Source organism: Ahaetulla prasina, chromosome 3, assembly GCF_028640845.1.
Source record: "Ahaetulla prasina isolate Xishuangbanna chromosome 3, ASM2864084v1, whole genome shotgun sequence".
In the NCBI taxonomy this organism is placed as follows: Eukaryota; Metazoa; Chordata; class Lepidosauria; order Squamata; family Colubridae; genus Ahaetulla; species Ahaetulla prasina.
This window is the reverse complement of record NC_080541.1, coordinates 151,956,061-151,975,296: the sequence shown is the minus strand read 5'-3', so window position 1 is coordinate 151,975,296 and position 19,236 is coordinate 151,956,061. Positions and strand designations below refer to the sequence as shown.

The window sequence follows — 19,236 nt, the reverse complement described above, 5'->3', positions numbered from 1 at the left end:
AAACACACATTTAAAAATACAAACCTGCCAGGGACAATATAAAACTCGGGGAATTCCCCATATTTGACTGGAGCTTCCATTCAAATAGTAAGTCTTGTTCAAGTTCCGGCAAGAAGTGTTAATTTCAGGAATCCCAGTGTTTAGGTTATGACATCACAACATGTATTTCATCTTTGTGTCATCTTAGTTTGCAGCCAAAATTTACGCCCACTTTATTTTGAGAGAAAACAGTAGAAACATGCTTGTTGACAACATTATTTTAAGATAGTCCTAGGGTGGGATGAAAGGCCCCATCAGGGAAGTTAGTACTTTCTGAGAATATAAAAAAGCTTAAAAAAACAATTTGGGTCAAACTTTTCTCTAAGTAGTAGCTTTCTAAAAATCTGACAAGATTGGAATTCCACAATCTCCCAGAGTCGGATAAGAATTTCTGTAATTTTCGGAGTATAGTACTCTGTAGACCATAAGACGCATCTAGCTTTTGGGGAGGAAAACGGGGGCGGAAATCTGCCTCTGCTCCCATCAATTTGCCTCCTTGTAGCAAACGGCAAACATCCTGGTCAGCTTCAGCACAGCCTGATTTAGCATGAGCTGTTGATTGGCAGTTGGATTGGCCTCTCAGAATACCAGCGATCAGCTGTTCCAGGCTGCGGGGATCGCCATCGCCACCTCTGCGCGCCCGATTTTTGGCTTCCATGTGCCCCATTTTCAGCGATATCCGCCACCTGGAATGGGCCAAAAATGGGACACACGGAGGTGGAAAATGGGGTGTGTGGAGGCAGCGATGGCAGCGATGGACAGCAGGGGCAAATCCCTGCAGCCTGGAAAAGATGATCGGTGGTATTCCAGGAGGCTGATCCAACCACCAGTCAGCTGCTCATGCTAAATCAGGCTGTGCTGAAGCTGACCAGGCTGTTTGCTGTTTGCTACAAGGAGGCAAATTGATGGGAGGCAGAGGCTGAAGGGTAGGCACCAGCGGGTGGGCCAGGCTTTGGCAACATTCGCTCTATAAGATGCACAGACATTTTCACCCACTTTTTTGGGGGGGAGTGTGTCTTATAGACTGAAAAATATGGTAATCAGCAGTTAATGTCAGGATGGTTTGGTGTTGCCTTGGCTTTTCCTTTTGGTCCTAACACCTTTCCAAGAAATGCTTGCAAACCATATGACAAGGAATCAAAATCTACATCTGACCTTGCTGCTAGCAGCTTAGACTTGGTAAAGAATAAGATGAGATTTAGAACAAAACACCTGGCATTTAAGGAGCATGGTGAGCTACCCGAGCTAGAACAATCATTGGAAAGAGACTGGAGAGTAAACTATGGAAATAGCTGCAGAACAGTACTGGATTTCTGCTTCTGCTGGAATCATGGTAACTGATGGTACTGCAAATACATGCTTGTCTGCTTTTAAGCAACCTTCACAGCCATAGGCCCATTTCATTTTAGCTTGGTTAGAGAGATTACGTTTTGACGAAGACATATGGGTACCAATCTTAAGCAGAATCTCTTTCAGAACATCTTGGATTTTTAGAACATTAATGCCTAGATCAGTTAACAAAATATCTATAATATATCACATTTTTCTTATCTCATTTTAGTAATCTTAGTTTTCAAACTAGGAAGTTCTGGGGAGTTTGCTTAAGGATTAACTTTAGCAAATTCAGGAAGTGTCATCCTAACAATCACAAGACATAGATTGTGTAATAAGTAGAAACATTAAAATAAAGTTCTCTCTCTCTGCTTGTATATATGTGTATATGGATAAAATCTACTGCTATAGTGCCTAATCTAAATTACAGAAATGTTAGAAGGACTTATGGATATGCAAAGCAACCCTGCATGTGTTTGCCTATCAGCAGGTCCTACTGAGTTTCGTGGACCTTGTACAGTGTAGTTACAACCATTGAATTACACTGCCTTTCTGAGACGCCATGTATATCAATTGTTATCTTTTAAGGGACATTTTAAACAGCAACTTCTCATCATTTAGATCTCTTGTTTCTTCCTACTTCTTGTCAACACTTTTAGAGATAGCTAGATAGATATTTTAATTATTTATTCTATAGATCTAGGAAGAGAAGAACCAAACAAGCTGGACCACTGTTTTGTCCTAACTCTGCACAGCTTTGGAAAAGGGATGGTGCCTTGAAATGAAGGTTAACTCTGCTTTTTCCTTAACTATAATTCAGAAGGAGTGATAATAAAACACACATTTAAAAATACAAACCTGCCAGGGACAATATAAAACTCGGGGAATTCCCCATATTTGACTGGAGCTTCCATTCAAATAGTAAGTCTTGTTCAAGTTCCGGCAAGAAGTGTTAATTTCCTCAGGAATCGTTTTGTCAGATTGGTGTAGGGCAGGGTTGGCAGAAGAGCCTGGAGGTATTCAAATTGGAATTAGGGAAAACCTGGTTCAATCCCATCTCACACAATGCTGAAGAAGCCTGGCATGAGGCATCTCTCAGGGTTGCTATGCAATAAAAATAAGTGATGTATGTACAAAGAAATCCATGACAGCCATAAACAGTAGTAGTAGATCTCTTGATGAATACCGATTTGTATTTCAAGGAGAACTTGAATCCCACACACATTGTCATAGCAACAGTCAAGCTATTTATCCCACTCCCACCACCAACCCAACTTAAGATCACCGAAAGGACTAAGATAAAGAAAGAGAAACAGGTGAGTAGATTAGTATGTGAAAGAAGTGAGAATCCCTTTCCCCTCAGAAAACAGGAATTGTAATCTTCGTTAATCAGTAGCATCCACAGGGGAAGTCAAAAAAGTCAAGATGACAGAAGTATCCTACAACTCTTCTATGTGTACTGAGTTTACATGCTTTATAAAGAGACTAATAACATAGTCATGACTACCATCTTGTGTTTTCTGGGCCTCCTGCAGATGTCACCATTGCTAATTATAGAAAACTAAATTTAGAACTTGAATAAATAGTTAAACATAAACTGCAAGTGTTACACTTAACAACAAAAAGGCCTTTTTGTATTCTTGGAAGTTATGAATAAAGGCTGAATTAATAAGAAATAAAACAAACGCTGTTGGAATAAAATTAATGCCAGGTATCACCTAGTAATAAATAATTTTTATAAGAGCTTGGATGTGAGCGGAGCAGTTTCTAATACACATACATTTAATTTTAGCTCATAATGAAATTCTAAACAAAAGTTCTATTGTAAATTATAACCAGAAAACCTCCACAATTGATAGTGTTCAGCATCTACTTATACATATCTAGCAAAGAGGTGCTAACTTTTGCTTTCCCTGGAGAGTTTGGACTATTTGCTATGTAAGGCTACACTTACTTAGCAGTAAAATTTTCTAAAGGAATATGCAGAGAATAGAGCACTTAAATTGTGATTAATCCACACAAAAGCTTTTTTGTTCCACAAAGAAACAATTTGAAAGAAATATAGAATAAAATGAGTATTTATTTAAAAATCAAATATTTATTTAAAAGTTTTATTTCTAGGTATGTGAAGTAGGATTTGGATAAATTTAATCCTCTGCAATATTTTGGAGGGAACTCATGTGAATTTAGTACAAAGTAGCTTAATGTAGGGTTTTTTAAAACTGTGTTCTGTTCAGTGTTGGGGTTTTTCAAGAACTTGATGAGATTCCATAAGAGACAAAGTTTTTTTTTAAAAAATAGCAATTTTTCTAATGTAGAATGGAAAGGGTGAAGCTCATCAATTAACATTCAGAACCTTCAAATTCTCAGGTAGCATTTGTTCTCATGAAGACTCATTACTTTGCCTCTTGATTGGGTTCCTGGATTATTATTATTTTTAAACTAACAGATTCCATGGCCTGAAAAGATTTGAGGTGGGGGAATCCTGGATTAATGCATAATCTTAAAACATACCTAGAGGACAAAGGCTGCCAGATCAAAAAGGTATTTTATTTCACTGACCATTTCCTCCAAATGTGGTGTGGAATTGTTAGTTATACATCATATTAGAACCTTTTTCATTGAATCCTACATTTTTCTCCCAACTCAAATTTCATCTAGCATGTGTTTACACTTCTTGTCATTACTACTTGGACATCTAATGAATGGAAGGAACTCAGGTCTGTAGTTCCACCTTGTGGTTGTTGTACAATATTAGCATTATGATGGTTCTGCTCTAAAGTTTGTGTTAGGAATCCTTTTATATTACTTCATTACGCATATGTTTGAAAAACACAGTCACTCAATGCAGTGTCAATATCTTACTTCCATTAATCTTTCTTCTTTTGTTCAAATCAAACGTTAAAGGATCATTTTCAAAACCTTCTAAAAAATTTTTTTCCACATTAGCTTTTTGAAAAACAGGGAACTGGGGAAGTCATACTATCAGTGCAAGGGGGAAAACTTGCAAGTCTTAATCAGAAGCACATATGTTTTTTATGTAGGCTAGATGTTCACATCCTGGGAAAGGAGAAAATTTATACTTGATATCAAAGACCTATAAACACCTAACAAATCCAAGTCATAGGATTTTCTAGATTTTTTTTTCTTGCTTAGTTTCATAATTTCCAATGTAATAAGCACAGTTTAGACAAAAATCATCCATATGAAAGATAAGATATTTTTGAACTTTATATCTTCCAGCCTTCAATCTTAAGATTCCCTATATAGATAAAAATCATAACAATTGAATACTTCCATTGCTGCAGTTTAATAACGTACGTCATGGCGTTTCTATATAATTGGTTCTACTTCCCAATTCCTTAAAAATAGTTTGAAGATCATTAATAATTGTTTTTCCATCTGCCAATCTCAAAGCACGGAGAACAAGAAGCCAAGAATATTTATTCACTGTTCTGCATCAAATTTAAAGGATTTCTACTGTGCCTTATCTATGAATGTTATTAGTAAAAGTGAGATTATTCCCAGACCACTCCATTCTCATTCCCAAATACCTACATAGTTTCAGTTTATGATCATATCCACTTTGACAGACTTTAAAATGCTGAGGATATGCAGAGATCATGAAACAATTGGTGACTTCCACCTAACAGTAGAAGAAAGAAAAGAACACCATTCAACCAGGGCCCCATCTGCTGAACAATTATCATTTTAACAAACTGCATCACTTTTTTGGTATGGTGGTAGCAGTGCCTCCAATAAAAGATCCATACAGAGAGTGGTAAGGACAGCTGAGAAGATTATAGGAAGCTCGTTTCCTGTTATTCAGGCTACTGCTTGTAAGTACTATGTGCTTAGAGCTCAAAGCATTGTTAGAGACCCCGCACACCCACTTTACAGTCTGTTGCTGTTGCTCCCCCTGGGAGGAGCTTTCAAGTATTTCTAACAGGACTACCAGTTTCTGTAACAGCTTTGTTCCCTATGCCATCCATCTGGTAAACTTGCAAGATTCATTTTTCTTGCCATTTACATGTAAACATCCAAACTAGATTGTGTTGCGTCTCTGTGTCATATATGTGGGTATGTGGGTATATGCATAATTTATGTATGCATTTTATTTATTATGCAATGGAATTTCATTTTAATGTATACCGATTAGCATACATTTAAAATGACAATAAGGTTATCTTAACTCTAAGTCCAAGTCTATTCCTTAAGTCACAAAAATCGCATCATGGTCACTCCGTTCAAAAGGGAAATAGATGAGTGTTAGACGCAAGCTGTAACTTTACTTCAAGATATGTACTGTATATCAGAGGTGGGTTTCAGCAGATTCTTACCAATTCTGGAGAACCGGTAGCGGAACTTTTGAGTAGCTCGGAGAACTGGTAAATACGACCTCTGACTGGCCTCGGCCCCATCTATTCTCTGCCTCCCGAGTCCCAGCTGATTGGGAGGAAATGGGGATTTTTTATTAACCTTCCCCTGGAGTGGGAAGGGAATGGAGATTTTACAGTATCCTTCCCCTGCCACGCCCACCAAGCCATACCCACAGAACCGGTAGTAAAAAAGTTTGAAATCCACCACTGCTCTATATTTACTATAGTAGTGGTGGTGAGATTATGCAAGTCTAAAGAAGTCCATGCAAAGGCTCTCTTGATAATTTTCTCAGCCATAATATGGGTGATCAGATTTGGTCTTTGTATGCTCACATTATGAGTTATGGGATGAGTTGTGGGACTGGTCAAAACAAATTCAAACTAAGTCCCCATATGACAAAGTTGCTATTTGTAGATGACTGGCCAGGCCTGAAGGCAATACTAAGTTGTCTCTGGCAGGGGATCATCCTGGACTGAAAGCTCCACCTCAAGCAATTGATGGAAGCCAAAGCTCAGAAGATCTGTGCTCTAGTTTTAGCTGGTATGAAAATAACAAACTCTTTGGATTAAGATGTCTTTGCAAACTTGCAGACTTAAATTACTTCCACACATTATATGCATACTGTATGGGGTTGCCCAAGTTGGCTTGGAGACTGCACTCAGTTCCACATGTAGCAATTTTGATCATTGAGCAGAAGAAGCAGTTTCATTGGTATAGTGTTGAGGTCTCTCCATGGATTAGCAATAGGTTTCCAGGCCAAGTCAAAGACCTGATTTTAAGCCCTATTTCTACTGATTCAGCCTAAAATTACATTTATCTTCTGATAGACACATCACATAGTTGATTCGTATTCCGTTTGTAACCATTTACTATTCTGAAATCATTCCCACAAATATTATTACCATGCTAGCAGCTAAGGCTACTCACTTACTGCACAGTCTTCTTCTACAGGAGATACACTGACTACCAGTATATTTCCAAATGCAATTCAACAGGGTCATCACATGTAAAATATGGCTCAGGGTTTTGATATTTACTTTACCAATCTTAGATTCTGCCTGCTGAGTCCAAGGGAATGGACAACAATGTCCGGTGGTCAAATGCAGGGCTCCAGGTATGTGATGGAGCCCATTTCCTGCCTGAGTTGAGGTTTTTTTTTTATGATTATCTGGCTGATGTATGTATTTTATTTGTTTAAGTTTATGTGTGTACGTGCATGTGCATTTTGTGGGAGTGTGTGTGTCTATACATAAATATATAAATGTTGTGAGCTTCCCAGATTCATGCTCAAGTAGTCCTCGACTTACAGCCACACTTGAGCTCAAATTTTCTGTTGCTAAATGAAACATTTGTTAAGTGAATTTGGCCACGTTTTACAACCTTTCTTGCCATGCTTGTTAAATGGATCACTGAAGTTGTTAAGTTGGTAACCACTTAACAATCTGTCTTCCCCATTAACTTTGCTTGTCAGAAGGTTGTAAAAAGTGATCGCAGGACCCCAGGACACTGAAACTGTCATAAATATGAGTCAGTTAGTTGCCAAGCATCTGAATTTTGATCACGTGACCATGGGGATGCTGCAATGTGAAAAATGGCAATAATTCATTTTTTTCAGTGTAATTGTAACTTTGAATGGTCACTAAACAAAGTGTTGCAAGTCAAGGACTATATGTACTGAGATGGGTGACTATATCAACTGATTAAATAAATAAATACATACATACATACATAACTGGAGTTATTTATTTAATTTCTCACCTACTGAGAAGTGAGATAGGAAGAGCTCAAAAGCAGACATTCTCAGGAGGCAGGTAGCTTTTCTCCTCTGGAATATTTTACCCCTTGAAACAAGCTTGCCTTTCACTTTGATCACATTCCTGAAGCTTTAAAAACATGACTGGTCCAAAGGTTCTGTGGAATCTGATTGCCGTGATACTGTTGGTACAAGATGTATAATGCTTAATTAACTTAATATTTATGGTGCTTATAATTTCCACGTATATGCTGATAATCTTTGCAAACTGGTTGAAATCTTGTAAGATTGTAGGAGTCAAAACACTTTTAAGGAAGCTTTTATACCTACCCATATGGTTTTTGTTTCCCAACTATGCAACTTATTTTTTTCCTGATAAATCTCATTTAGTTACTTATTTCTCTAACCTCTTAAGATCATTTTGAACATTATTTCTAACTCTGAGGGTATTAAATATGGGCATCTGCAATACATAAAAATAAAGGGCACAATTTAAAGAAGTTAGCATGAATTCGGCAAAAATAAACCTGCCAAATTAACCTCATTTTTGGTCAGGTAGCTTTGTTAGTAGATTTTGGGAATGCAGAAATAATATACCTTGATTTCAGCAAATGGTGAAGTACTGCATGACAACCTGATCGGAAGCAAATGAACAAAAGCAATTAAAGCAATCCACCTTTTCTTATGTGGTTATGATGTTTGTAACATAAAAAGAGATGTGATGTCAATCATTCTTGTCCCCCACCACCATTTTGATGTGGTTGATCCCCCCCACCCCCTGGCAGATACCTCAGTATTAAATACACCATAGTATATCATCTGCAAATGTATTCTGTTTACCTCTTTACCTAATAATTAATACTAATTTGAAGAATAGAGGGCTGGTGATTGTTTATCTTTGCAGCACCCCAAATCTTTCCTGTTTGATGGAGAATTGTCAATGAGCATTCTGAATATAATTTTGGAGTCAGTTGTGAAACCTGCAACCCAAGCCTACATTTAGCTTGCTAAATCGGGATGTCGTGCAATATATCACTGTATGCTTTGATGAAATCAAGGTATGTCATTTCTACATTACTACAATCTCCTTAGAAAGCTATCTGAATAAAAAATAAGGTTAATTTGGCAGATTTGCTGTTGACAAATCCATGCTAACTTCTTAAAATTGTTGTATTGTTTTCAGGGTGGTTACAGACTGATCTCTTTACAGTCTGCTCTGGAACCTTTTGGTTATCAATGTCATATTAACTGTAGAGCATCTTTTTTTCTCTTTTTGAAGACAGCAGCAACATTTGCCCTACTTCAGGGATCAGACACGTTATTCAGGGGTTCTCAGAGATAACATGAAATAATACAAAAATAATAATAGAGGTTTAGCCAGACTTTTAACTAATTCCCATGCAAGGAAGCAATTCCTTAGATATTTAAATTCATGATAAATATATGAAAAGATTCAACCTTCCCCTTCATCTTCTCATCATTGTTGCCTGGTAGAACATACTGAATACTAGGATTCAAGGAGCTTTCTCTTCTCTTTGATACTTTCATATCATGAGTGAACAAGCATATATTTTAGACTTCAGGAAAGCAAACTGTAATAAATAAGAGATCGGCTGATTCCATTTCAGAAATGGACATGGAGGAGGAATAGGGGGGGAAAATAGGAACAAATGAGAAAAAAAGCAGAATGACTGCAGGAAGAGAATGTAGGAGCCCTGTTTTTTCGTTTTTTTTCTAAAAGATTTTTATTCTGCCTTTTTCCCCATAAAATTCAAGGAAACAAATATATCACAATGAAATGAGTTCACACAACATGCCTAAGTCACTACATATTTCATGACAGTTTAATAAGTAAAACTTAACTGAGTTTCTACAGTATTAAAAATAATATATGGTTTACAAAAGACAATGGTTGGGTAGGCACAACACTCCATGCCATAGAACACCAAGCAACCAAAGTTAAAGCAAGCCATGTTTAGCTATGTAAAAGGCTAAGAATTTCCACTTGTGAAAAGCATTAGCCCACTCCATGTAGGCTGCCCTATTAGTCTCAAGAAGGGAGATGTAAAACTGGAAGGCATTAACTCATTTCCCCTTGATATTTTAATTATGGGTGGGATTCTTCTGCATTATCCTGTTTGAAGGTCAACATGCATGGAGGTGGTCCAATAAGCATGGAAAGTCTAAAGAAAAGCCTTGGATAAAGATAATTCAGCAAAATCTCAGAACATTTTATCAAGGATTATCAAAAAGAAGGCTAGATTTTCTTGCGGAAGTGGAAAGTTAGAAACAGAGTTTAAAAGAAATGGAGGACATGAAGTTTGATGGAGCACTTATGGTGGTAAAATCTGCTTAACCAGGGCTTTAATTACCGCATAGCTGGAAAGCATCAGATTGGGGCTTTTCCTAGCTCTGCTAAAGAGAAGAGCTTTTCCGCAGTCACTTGGATATTACAGTTATTTTCTAGAGCACTTAAAAATTTCTTAATTTGACTCAGCTTTTTAAAGGCTTATGTTGCCTCAATCTGCAGTTGTTGCAAACCATGCTAAACCAAGATTATTTAATCAGCATTTACTGAATATTATGCAAAGTCCTAACTGTTTAGAGAAAGCTCTAATGCTGGGAAAGGTGGAAGGAAAGAGAAAAGGATAACCAGGAGCAAAGTTGATGGACTCGGTGACAGCGATTGCTTATAAATTATCAGGGCTACAGTTCGTACATTATGAAGTACAGTATTGAAATATCTGAACCCAGTCTTTAGGTAACTTTTACAGACTTTTTTTTTACTACCTCTATTGCCAAGAAAGTGTGTTTTTGTTATGTATTTTATTTTAATTGCTTTTCTAATTTTCTAATTTTGATGTGCACTGCCAAGGAATATGATAACCAACCTGCATGCGCAAAATATGCAAGTAGTTCAATTAATATAGACTGCATGGCTGCTATGTAAACAGCACATCGGAATTTTTATCCATCATTTAACATTTTCTAGATTTGCAAAACACTGAATCATAAAAATAAATCACGATCTGGCTTTTCATAAAATCAACCCCTTCCCTGTTGATTCTTGCGACTAAATTGAGACATCCTTGTTATTTCTTGTTACTTTCCACTGCCTTTCTGCAATTTCCAGATCTACTATACAAACCATTCATTTCCTAGATCGCATCTAAGTTCCAACCAGGCTAGTAAACTGACTGGGTTTTTTTCAACCCAGACGAGGTTGGTTTGCTGTGCTGCTGTAACCTAATTACCACTGCTAGCAAGTCTGAGAAGTGGAAAGTAATCTTTAAAAAAAGACAATACTGTACAGAAAGTAAACCCCTTTTACTCTTGCTAGGAAAACAATACAACATTGTTACATCAAGCACTTGACTCGTGATCTAATCAGCTATCAGGTTTGACTCAAGGGAGAAATTACCTTTTTGCAAAAATGTAGGCTAAAATACATCATACAAATGCAGCTCTTAGGAATAAGGCCTATTGTTGTTGCATTGTCCCATTTGTAAGTTTTGCAGAGACAACCGACTGCTCATTGGTGGAAAGAGGATGCTCATAGAGTTTGGTTGGTTTGGTTCCATCAGGATTTATGACACCCCTTTTGGGCTACTCCGGCAGAGCAGCTGTGGGACACCAGCATTATCCCAGGGAGGTGGAATAGTGTCCTCCTGGTTTAAGGAAGAGGGGACTTCTCCATTTCCTTTCTGAAGAAGAAAGCTCTGTTTACATTAGTCAACTTCAATCACTCTGGAATCTATGAACCCAGGTAAGAAAAACCATTCCAACTTTATTTAGCTGATGCTATTATAAGCAGAGAGAGAAAAAGCATTTAGGTTGGGTAAGTTTGTCATTACTCCTGTTCCTCAATGGAACGGTTTTCTTGGCTTCTTAATGCATTTGACTTCTTTGCTCCGTTGTTTTTTTTTTAACCAAATTCATGTTATATTCTCAGCTCTTCTGCCCATTCCCAGTTATAAACTACACTGATCTCTTTTCAATAATATTAGTAATACTAGGAGAAGTAGTGGGTATACTGGAAGGAAATTTAGTGCATACCCTGCTTCTCAATTAATTGCGAATCACACTCTTTCTGGATTAAAATAATCCTTTCCCTTACAAGGCAGTCCTTAAAGGCGAAAGGGTTAAGTTCCGGGAAAAATAATTTAAGTTTTCAGTGTCGCGCCCACGCCATCCTTTGCCTTAATTTTTTTCCTCTCTTGTGCAAGGATTTTACTTCGTGGCTTTATAAATGTGTGCTTCTAAAATATGACTGCATCGTAAGTGAAGGATGGACGGATTTGTTGATTTTTTAACATCCCGTCCTTCCGCACGTTTATTTGCAAGATGCTGCTGTGATTTCACTGGAGTTTACACCCGAGGAGGTATGTTTCGGAATTGTAACTCCGACCTCCTAATCCAGCCCGAGGCACTCGCTGTCCTCAAACACAAAAATGGTGGGTCTATAAATACGATTTATTCCCAAACGGTCTATTCTGGAGTTTTGGACTACGATTCCCAGCATGCCGTCCTCCATGACAGCTTCTTCTGATTGGCCGCTCGGTGTTCTAGTTGGAACTCGGCATGTGGCTGCTGCTGTGCTGGGAGGAAGGCAATATTTTTGCAGGCTTTATATGTATGTATATATGAGAAAAGGTAAGTGAAGTCTTCTGCTGCTGCTGTCTTTAAAATGGGATGTTTTCCTTCCTTTTAATTCTTCCCCCCATTTCTTTGTCCCTGATCTAGTTAATTGTGAGCGTTGCCCTGAAGCAGCTGCTTTCAAAAGGCATGTTTTATATTGGTGTGTGTTTAGGGAAATTTAACCAATCCGAAACTGGAAAAACAAGACTTAGTGATGCACTGAGGATGATCCCAAAGGGATAAAGAAATATATGCAGCCCGAGAGCTGTGAAAACACCAGTAGTGATTTTTTCGTCTATGAACCTAAATGCTTGCTACAGTATTTCTGTTTTTTTTTTCTTGGAGGGAAGCTTTATTAACAAGCAAAAAAGTGCTGTCTTAATGTGGGAAAAATGTAATTTGCATTATCATTTTTAGTAGCAGGTACCCTTGAGAGGACTGGGGTCTTTTAAAGTCATTGCAAAGAAAAAAATATGTGAGGTGTTTGGTTTGTTTATTTCAGTCCTGTTTTGCATTCCATTTGAAATGCTGCTTTTTCCCCCCCTCTTAAGTTTGTCCAGAATGGGTTAAGAAGTTGTTTTTCTTCGTTCAAAAGCAGATTCTGACATTTTGAAGGGTATGCAAAGCTTTGCATCTTTTTTTTGTTAAAGCTAGTGTGTAAATTTAAGACTGAAAATTATATATGAAATAATTCCTAAACAGCAAAACTTTAAGCTATGGTTTTAAAATGACAGGAAAATTGTGGTTTGATTTCACTTTCAACCATTACAACATTGCCAAGGATGGTCTGAGAAATAAAATTGTTTGGACACTGCAGGTGGAGAGTTACCTATAAAATTCTTCATTTTTCACACATCTGTATTTTTCAAATTAAATAGGCTAAGGTTCAAGTGGACAGCAGTTGACAAGGCAGTTGACCTCAAATTCTCTCCAAGTTAGCTTTTCTTTTCCTTAGCCATCTTTTCTTGCTTTTATGGGTGGCACCTACCTGAACAGAGTAACAATAAATAATTGAATCAAATGATAATCATCTCCAAACAATTTAAGAGGTGTTTTTTTTTTCAGCAAAAACCCTGAGCAATCAGGCTAGTTTTAAAAATTGAGCAATCTCTGGATGAATAAATTGAGACTCATGAGGAAGAATTGCATTCTCTTTATATGCCAAAGTGTAATGCACATGCAGCCAACCTTCAAGATGCTATTTTGTATTGCAGATACTTTCTTTGTGGGAGGATAGGGGAAAAGAATGAGGATTATATTACTGACAGTCGTATCTACACAGATTTGAATTTTTACAAGCAAGATTTGCAAGATGTCTTGCGGCTTGATACTTAAATTCTTTTTTCAGTACAAACCTCAACTTTGAAATGTGATGAGGAATGGGGCATGTCTTAAATATGTCCTTTGTCACGATGTAAAAATATAACATCTGTCTAATCAAGTCCTAGTGACTTCATAGACATAGTTGTGTAGTTTTCTTGGGAATATGAAACCTGTTTGTTTTGTTTTCTACCAGAACATTGTTTTGATTTTCCACTCAAACATGAAGTCCATTTTCCTAATAGTCTCCCATCTAAGGGCTAACCATGTGTTCCTGATTTCCTGCTGGTCTCCCATCCAATGCTTACTATGTCCAAATTGCTTAACTTTTTGAAATCAGTCAAAATCAACTAAGTGGTGCCACTATTGAAATACAGTGTAAGCAGAATCCAGTTTATCAGAAAGAAAAGACTTTCAGACAATTCTGAGTCCTGACACCTTTAACATTGTTTCATTCACAAATTCCCCATTTTTTTCCTTTATTCTTGTACCCATATAGTGGCTGAGGATGGAAAGTTATGAATCTGGAAATTACTTATTGAGATGTCTGTTGTTCTATCCATAGGTTTCCTGACTGCTGTCAGGGAAACTGTCTGGCAAATCACTTTCACCTGGACATAAGCTTTCTGTGGAATTTGAGAAGAAATAATCTCTTATCCTACTTTGCAGTCTCAGGGAGCTGGGTAGCCCAGAGACTACCAGGTTGGGTGAGCAGAACTTTTTCCTTGGCCACGAACTGGGACTTTATTAGAAAGAGATTTTATTTTTTACATTGTGGCAAAGGACAATTTGATTCCTCCCACCATTCCCCAAATAGCTGGTCAGGTTTTTTAAACTACTTTTCTGCACTGTAAAAATAGACCATAATAGGGGAAATGCAAGGTGCTTGCTAACTGTTGCTTTTAGCATTTCTTCATTGCTCAGTGGGAAGAATCATTTCCCAATTCAAGAAGAGACTCGGAAGAGTTGCTGAGTGCTTTACCCAGTGTTTTTCAGTTTTGGAAGGTGGGGGTGCACACAACACCTAATTGGTGGCTACATAGAGGAGGTCTCAGCTTTCCCAATCCCAAATATGTAATATGATGTTTATGTATCCTTGAAGTGATTATAAAAAAAAATGCAGGTACAGTACTTTGAACACTCAAAACTACTATAAAACCCAAAGTAGTAAGGAAGAATGATACAGAATTTAAGCAAAGACAGTTGTGTGTTTTGTCTTAAAAAGCTTTGTTATCGAGTCAATTTAATAGTTTTTAAAGTTGTCTTTTAAAAAATAGAGTTTTATTTGTTTTTAATGATGTTTTCAAGTACTGTTTAGGAAACTCTTTAAGAGAAAAAATTATTGCTGTTACCATTGCAAATTCTAAATCAGCCTTCTCTCCACAGATGCTGTCCAAATATATTATACTTCAGCTTCTTTAATTTTTAACTATTCTAACCTTTTTTAGCAAATGGACTCTTGATTCCAGACATTTAGTGCCTTTAAAATAGACAGTTTTCAGCATATGCCTACAATTTTTCCTTTCATCTCTCCTTCCATTTCTGGTGTTCAAATATTACACGGACATTTTTATGCAGTCAAATGTTCCTCTCTTGCCTCTGCTCCCTTCCTTCTGGTACATAAAAAAGATATCAGTAAGTTTAGGGGGACTTCCAGGTTTGCAGAATTGGAGAGAGAAAAAATAAATAAATACAGGGAAAAAGAATATAGGGCTTTAGAATTTCAGAAATTACCCTATGTGGATTAAGAACATTACAAGCATCTATTCTGATCACAGGAGAAGGTTTGCTGGATCCTTTTGATTGCATGAGTTCCCATATTCCACCAGCTGTGATTATGAGGTTTTATAGAAGGAGGTAACTTCCAGGCACAACAAAGTTTGCCATCACAGCAGATAGAAGCTAGAACCTTGACTGGTGATAAGCATTCAACAACACTGTTGATGGTTTGAGCAAGCAACTGTATTTCTTTCTTACAAAAAGACTAAAGCAAACCCTAGGGAATGCTTAAGGATCACAGAAAACCAAATTAGAATGCAAACTTATAGAACTGGGTACACATGATGGAACAGTTAATGTGACATTTGAGAAATATTTCTTACTTGCTTACACTTAAAGTGCAGATAATTAGTAGTCTAAGCAAAATGAGTACTGCTTTTTCCTTTGACTTCTTTATGTACCGCTGCAGAAGTATGGAGTCAATATCTCCCATTCATTTTGCCCTTCCCATTCCACACATAAGGCAACAGTGAAGACAAGATGGACAAATTATAAGTAGCCTGACTGCAGTTGTAGTCTTACTGATTGCAATTGGGTCTAAGAATTCCACCACGGAGCGATGCACTCATAAAGTGAAACATCACATGACTGCGCCAAATTTTTGACATCAGTTCCAGTACAGTCATTAAGAGAATCACTGTGGGTTGTTAAGCGCAACATCACATGACTATGACTTGCAACTTCCTGCTAGCTTTCCTATTGACTTCTCAGAAGCTGGCTGTGATGGTAATAAATAGTGATCATGTGACTGCATGATGTTGCCAAATACCTGCATTGTGACATCAGGGACATTATAACAGCTACAAGTTTGAGGACTGGTCAATAAACCTTTTTCAGAACTGTTTTAACTTTGAATGGTCCCTGTATGAGCAGTCAGTAATTGAAGATTACTTGTAAATAATAAATGGATAAGCTTCTGTGGAGCAAGCATATCTTAAGTTTTGGAGTTCTCTCCCTACAAAAACTCTACTTTATATATTTATTAATTTTGTTAATTTTTTGCCTTTATTTCTTGTTAATTTGCATTGTACATATTTAATGTTCCTGCGTCCTTTTTTCTCCACAACAACAACCCTATGAGATGGGTTGAACTAAGAGAGAATGACTAGCCCAAAGTCTTCTAGGTGGCTTTCATGCCTAAAGGAAGACTAGAACTCACTTTAACCACTACATCAAACTGGTTCTCCAGTTTTCTACTTACGTATGTTCAAGGAAATGGTTTTTCCCCTTGACTCATATCTCTTACTGTATGCAACTGAATACAGTAAATAAAGAGAATAAAATTTTTGATGTGATACCAGTTGAGGAATGTGTATACAGCCATAGATAACAGTCCTTAGGGGTATGTGAATGTAAATCGGTTTGAAATAATCTGGTCAGTGAGCATTATCTGTAAGGAAGTTATCTGTATATCTTCTCTCTACAGAATAAAATTAAAATATATTATTTTGCTCTTTTAATTTTCTTTAAGCCATTCGCTTTTATTAAATCTTCCTACTAGCAAACATTATGGTTACTGTTAAAGAAAAAAACAATCCAAAGAAAGTGGCTTGGGGTGTAAAATGATAAAATAAACTTCTCTCCTGGGTTGCATAAACATAAGCAAATCCTGGATTTTTGGAGCTTCATGTGCTGTTCTGAAAAAGACAGGAGGAATTTTATTGAAAATGTAACGAAGGCTGTCATGGTTTCCTTTAATTTCTAAGTGTAAGAATTGCCCTATTTTTTAACTTGCCTTCTCAACTCTTGTTACTTCAAACAGTCAGACACATAGCAAGTGAAATATTTTCTTTCACTTTTCTGTTTGCTGGGAAAGGTTTTACCGTAAATGAAGACATTACATAAAAGAAAGACCTGAATACAATCTCTGAATCATGTTTACCTAAATAGCCAATTCGTGCCTGCCTCTTCTTGAAGGAATAATTTTTTTAAAAATGCAATTCTTCTTCTCTTTGGCTCCCAAGAAAACAGTGAACACACATATATGTTAGGATGTGTTATGGTTACAAAATACAGAATCATAGAATTTGGAGAAAGACATGTAAGCTTATCCAAATAGCTGCTTGGTGCCCCGAAATGTAGAATTAGTGTACACTTCAATAGGTGTAGGTATATCTGGTCTCTGCTTGAAAATCTCTAGTGAGGGAGAGAAGTCAAACACCTTATTTTTATTTATATGTATATATTTATATCTCACTTTTTATTTTTTATAAAAAACTCAAGGTGGCAAACATACTTAATACCCCTTCCTCCTCCTATTTTTCCCATAACAACAACTCTGTGAGGTGAGTTGGCTGAGAGAAGGTTAGAGAGTGGCTCAAAGTCACCCAGCAGGCTTTCATGGCTGGGGCAGGACTTGAACTCATGGTCTCTTGCTTACTAACCTGGTGCCTTTAATCAATAGACCAAACTCTCCAGTAATATGCAGGTATAGAAGAACAATACAATTAAACTGTTAGTAGACATGCTCTTATCATTACCTCTTCCTAATGACCTTCCTTTAATATATAAAATCTAATCATACGCTATGGCACCACAGAGATGAAGTCTTTTCCCTTGTCTGTGTAATAGGTCTTTAGTGTATGTTACATGCTACCACCTTCCCTTTCTTTCTAGACACAGAATTATAAGATGCTGCAAGATGTATTAGGCTAAGGAAGACAGAGAAATTCAAGCAAAGCCATACTATATTGTCAGGTAGGCAGTCCCTAGATTAGGATGGCATTAAAAGAACTAATTCTAGAATTTAGGGTTGCCTTCCTCAGAAATAAAACCTTCTGATGTTTCCAAATGACAATTTCCAAGTTCCCAGTTGGAAAAAGACTGTCTAAACCATAATACAATATTTTCTCCTTTCAGATTCCTGCCATTATTGCATGGTTTTGTATCAAAGCTCTCTAGAATCGCTTCAGCATTGCTTTTTCACAGGTGTGGGAAATACACTTCCTCAGACATGTCACCCAGTCCAAGGGCAAGAGTCGACATTTTCTCAGACTTAATGAAGCTGTGGCATCCCCAAAATTACCGACAAGAGGAACAAATGAACCTATTCACCTTTCTGGATCCTTTCCTCTTATTTGCCTGAAAATACTTCCTCTATTTTTGTTTTTCGTGCCAGCACAGGCTAAAAAATGTTGGAGCTGTGATTGCTGTCTCCTTTCCCTTCTTTTCCTGCTGTTCTTCCAGAAGGTAAACTGGAGAAAGGAACAAGGGAATCACTTGTCAAGCAATCCCAGTTTTAAAGATGCTGGAAAGATTTCTGTCCCCTTCCATCCTGTCCTTACAGATAACACTGTTTTGACACTAAAATGGCTGAACAATAGCTGCAAACACAGTGCTGTGAAATCAAACCTTTTCCCGCCTTCTTCCCTATTTTAAAATTATGCTCCCATTGTCTAAAACTAAAACCTAAGCGCTGTAGGGAGAAAGTATAGGCCAGGTTACACCAGATACAGCAACTGAATTTAGGTCAAAATCAGAAGTTGTCAACCACTCAGATCAGAGAAAGGTGAGAATACAATACAAGAAACTCTAATGAGCCGTAGGCTGATCATGATAGTGTTTCAGGTCTGAGTGATAACAATGCCAGATAAAAGAATTAATATAGAACTGGCTGTTGACTGACACCTTTGCCTCTAGTCAAATTATTAAATTAGCAACTTCCTGCATTTGCTTAAAGAAAAAGACATTGGAAAATTGCATTAATTATATTTCTTTTGGCACTATATATGCGTAACTCGGCAGCCTCTAAGTTTTGACAGTGATGAGCTAGATGATAGAAATAGCATTTTTTGTGCAATAGAAGACAATACTTTTACAGAATCATATAGTTATAGGGGCTTCAAACTATACTGCCACTGCCACTATACTGCCACTGCTACTGCCACTGCCACTACCACTACACTGCCACTATACTGCCACTGCTGGAAGGAACTCTGTTAGGATTTAAATATCCGATATGTTTTGGAGTCAATTTGCTGACAGCTTCAGCTCCT

The 19,236-nt window shown here is 37.2% G+C and overlaps 1 protein-coding gene across 2 annotated transcripts in view; it reads left to right on the top strand.

The window, feature by feature from the left end:
- Positions 1–11,131: 11,131 nt before the first annotated feature.
- SAMD13 (sterile alpha motif domain containing 13) overlaps positions 11,132–19,236 on the top strand; it is a 38,213-nt gene continuing 30,108 nt past the window's right edge. Inside the window, exon 1 of one of the 2 annotated variants that reach the window (XM_058177482.1) lies at positions 11,132–11,270. In XM_058177482.1, coding sequence (XP_058033465.1) covers positions 11,261–11,270 — 10 coding nt within the window. In that variant the 5' untranslated portion in view covers positions 11,132–11,260. Of the gene's footprint in view, positions 11,271–12,079; positions 12,158–19,236 lie in introns of those variants that run through there. The other variant, XM_058177481.1, reaches the window with a different exon arrangement.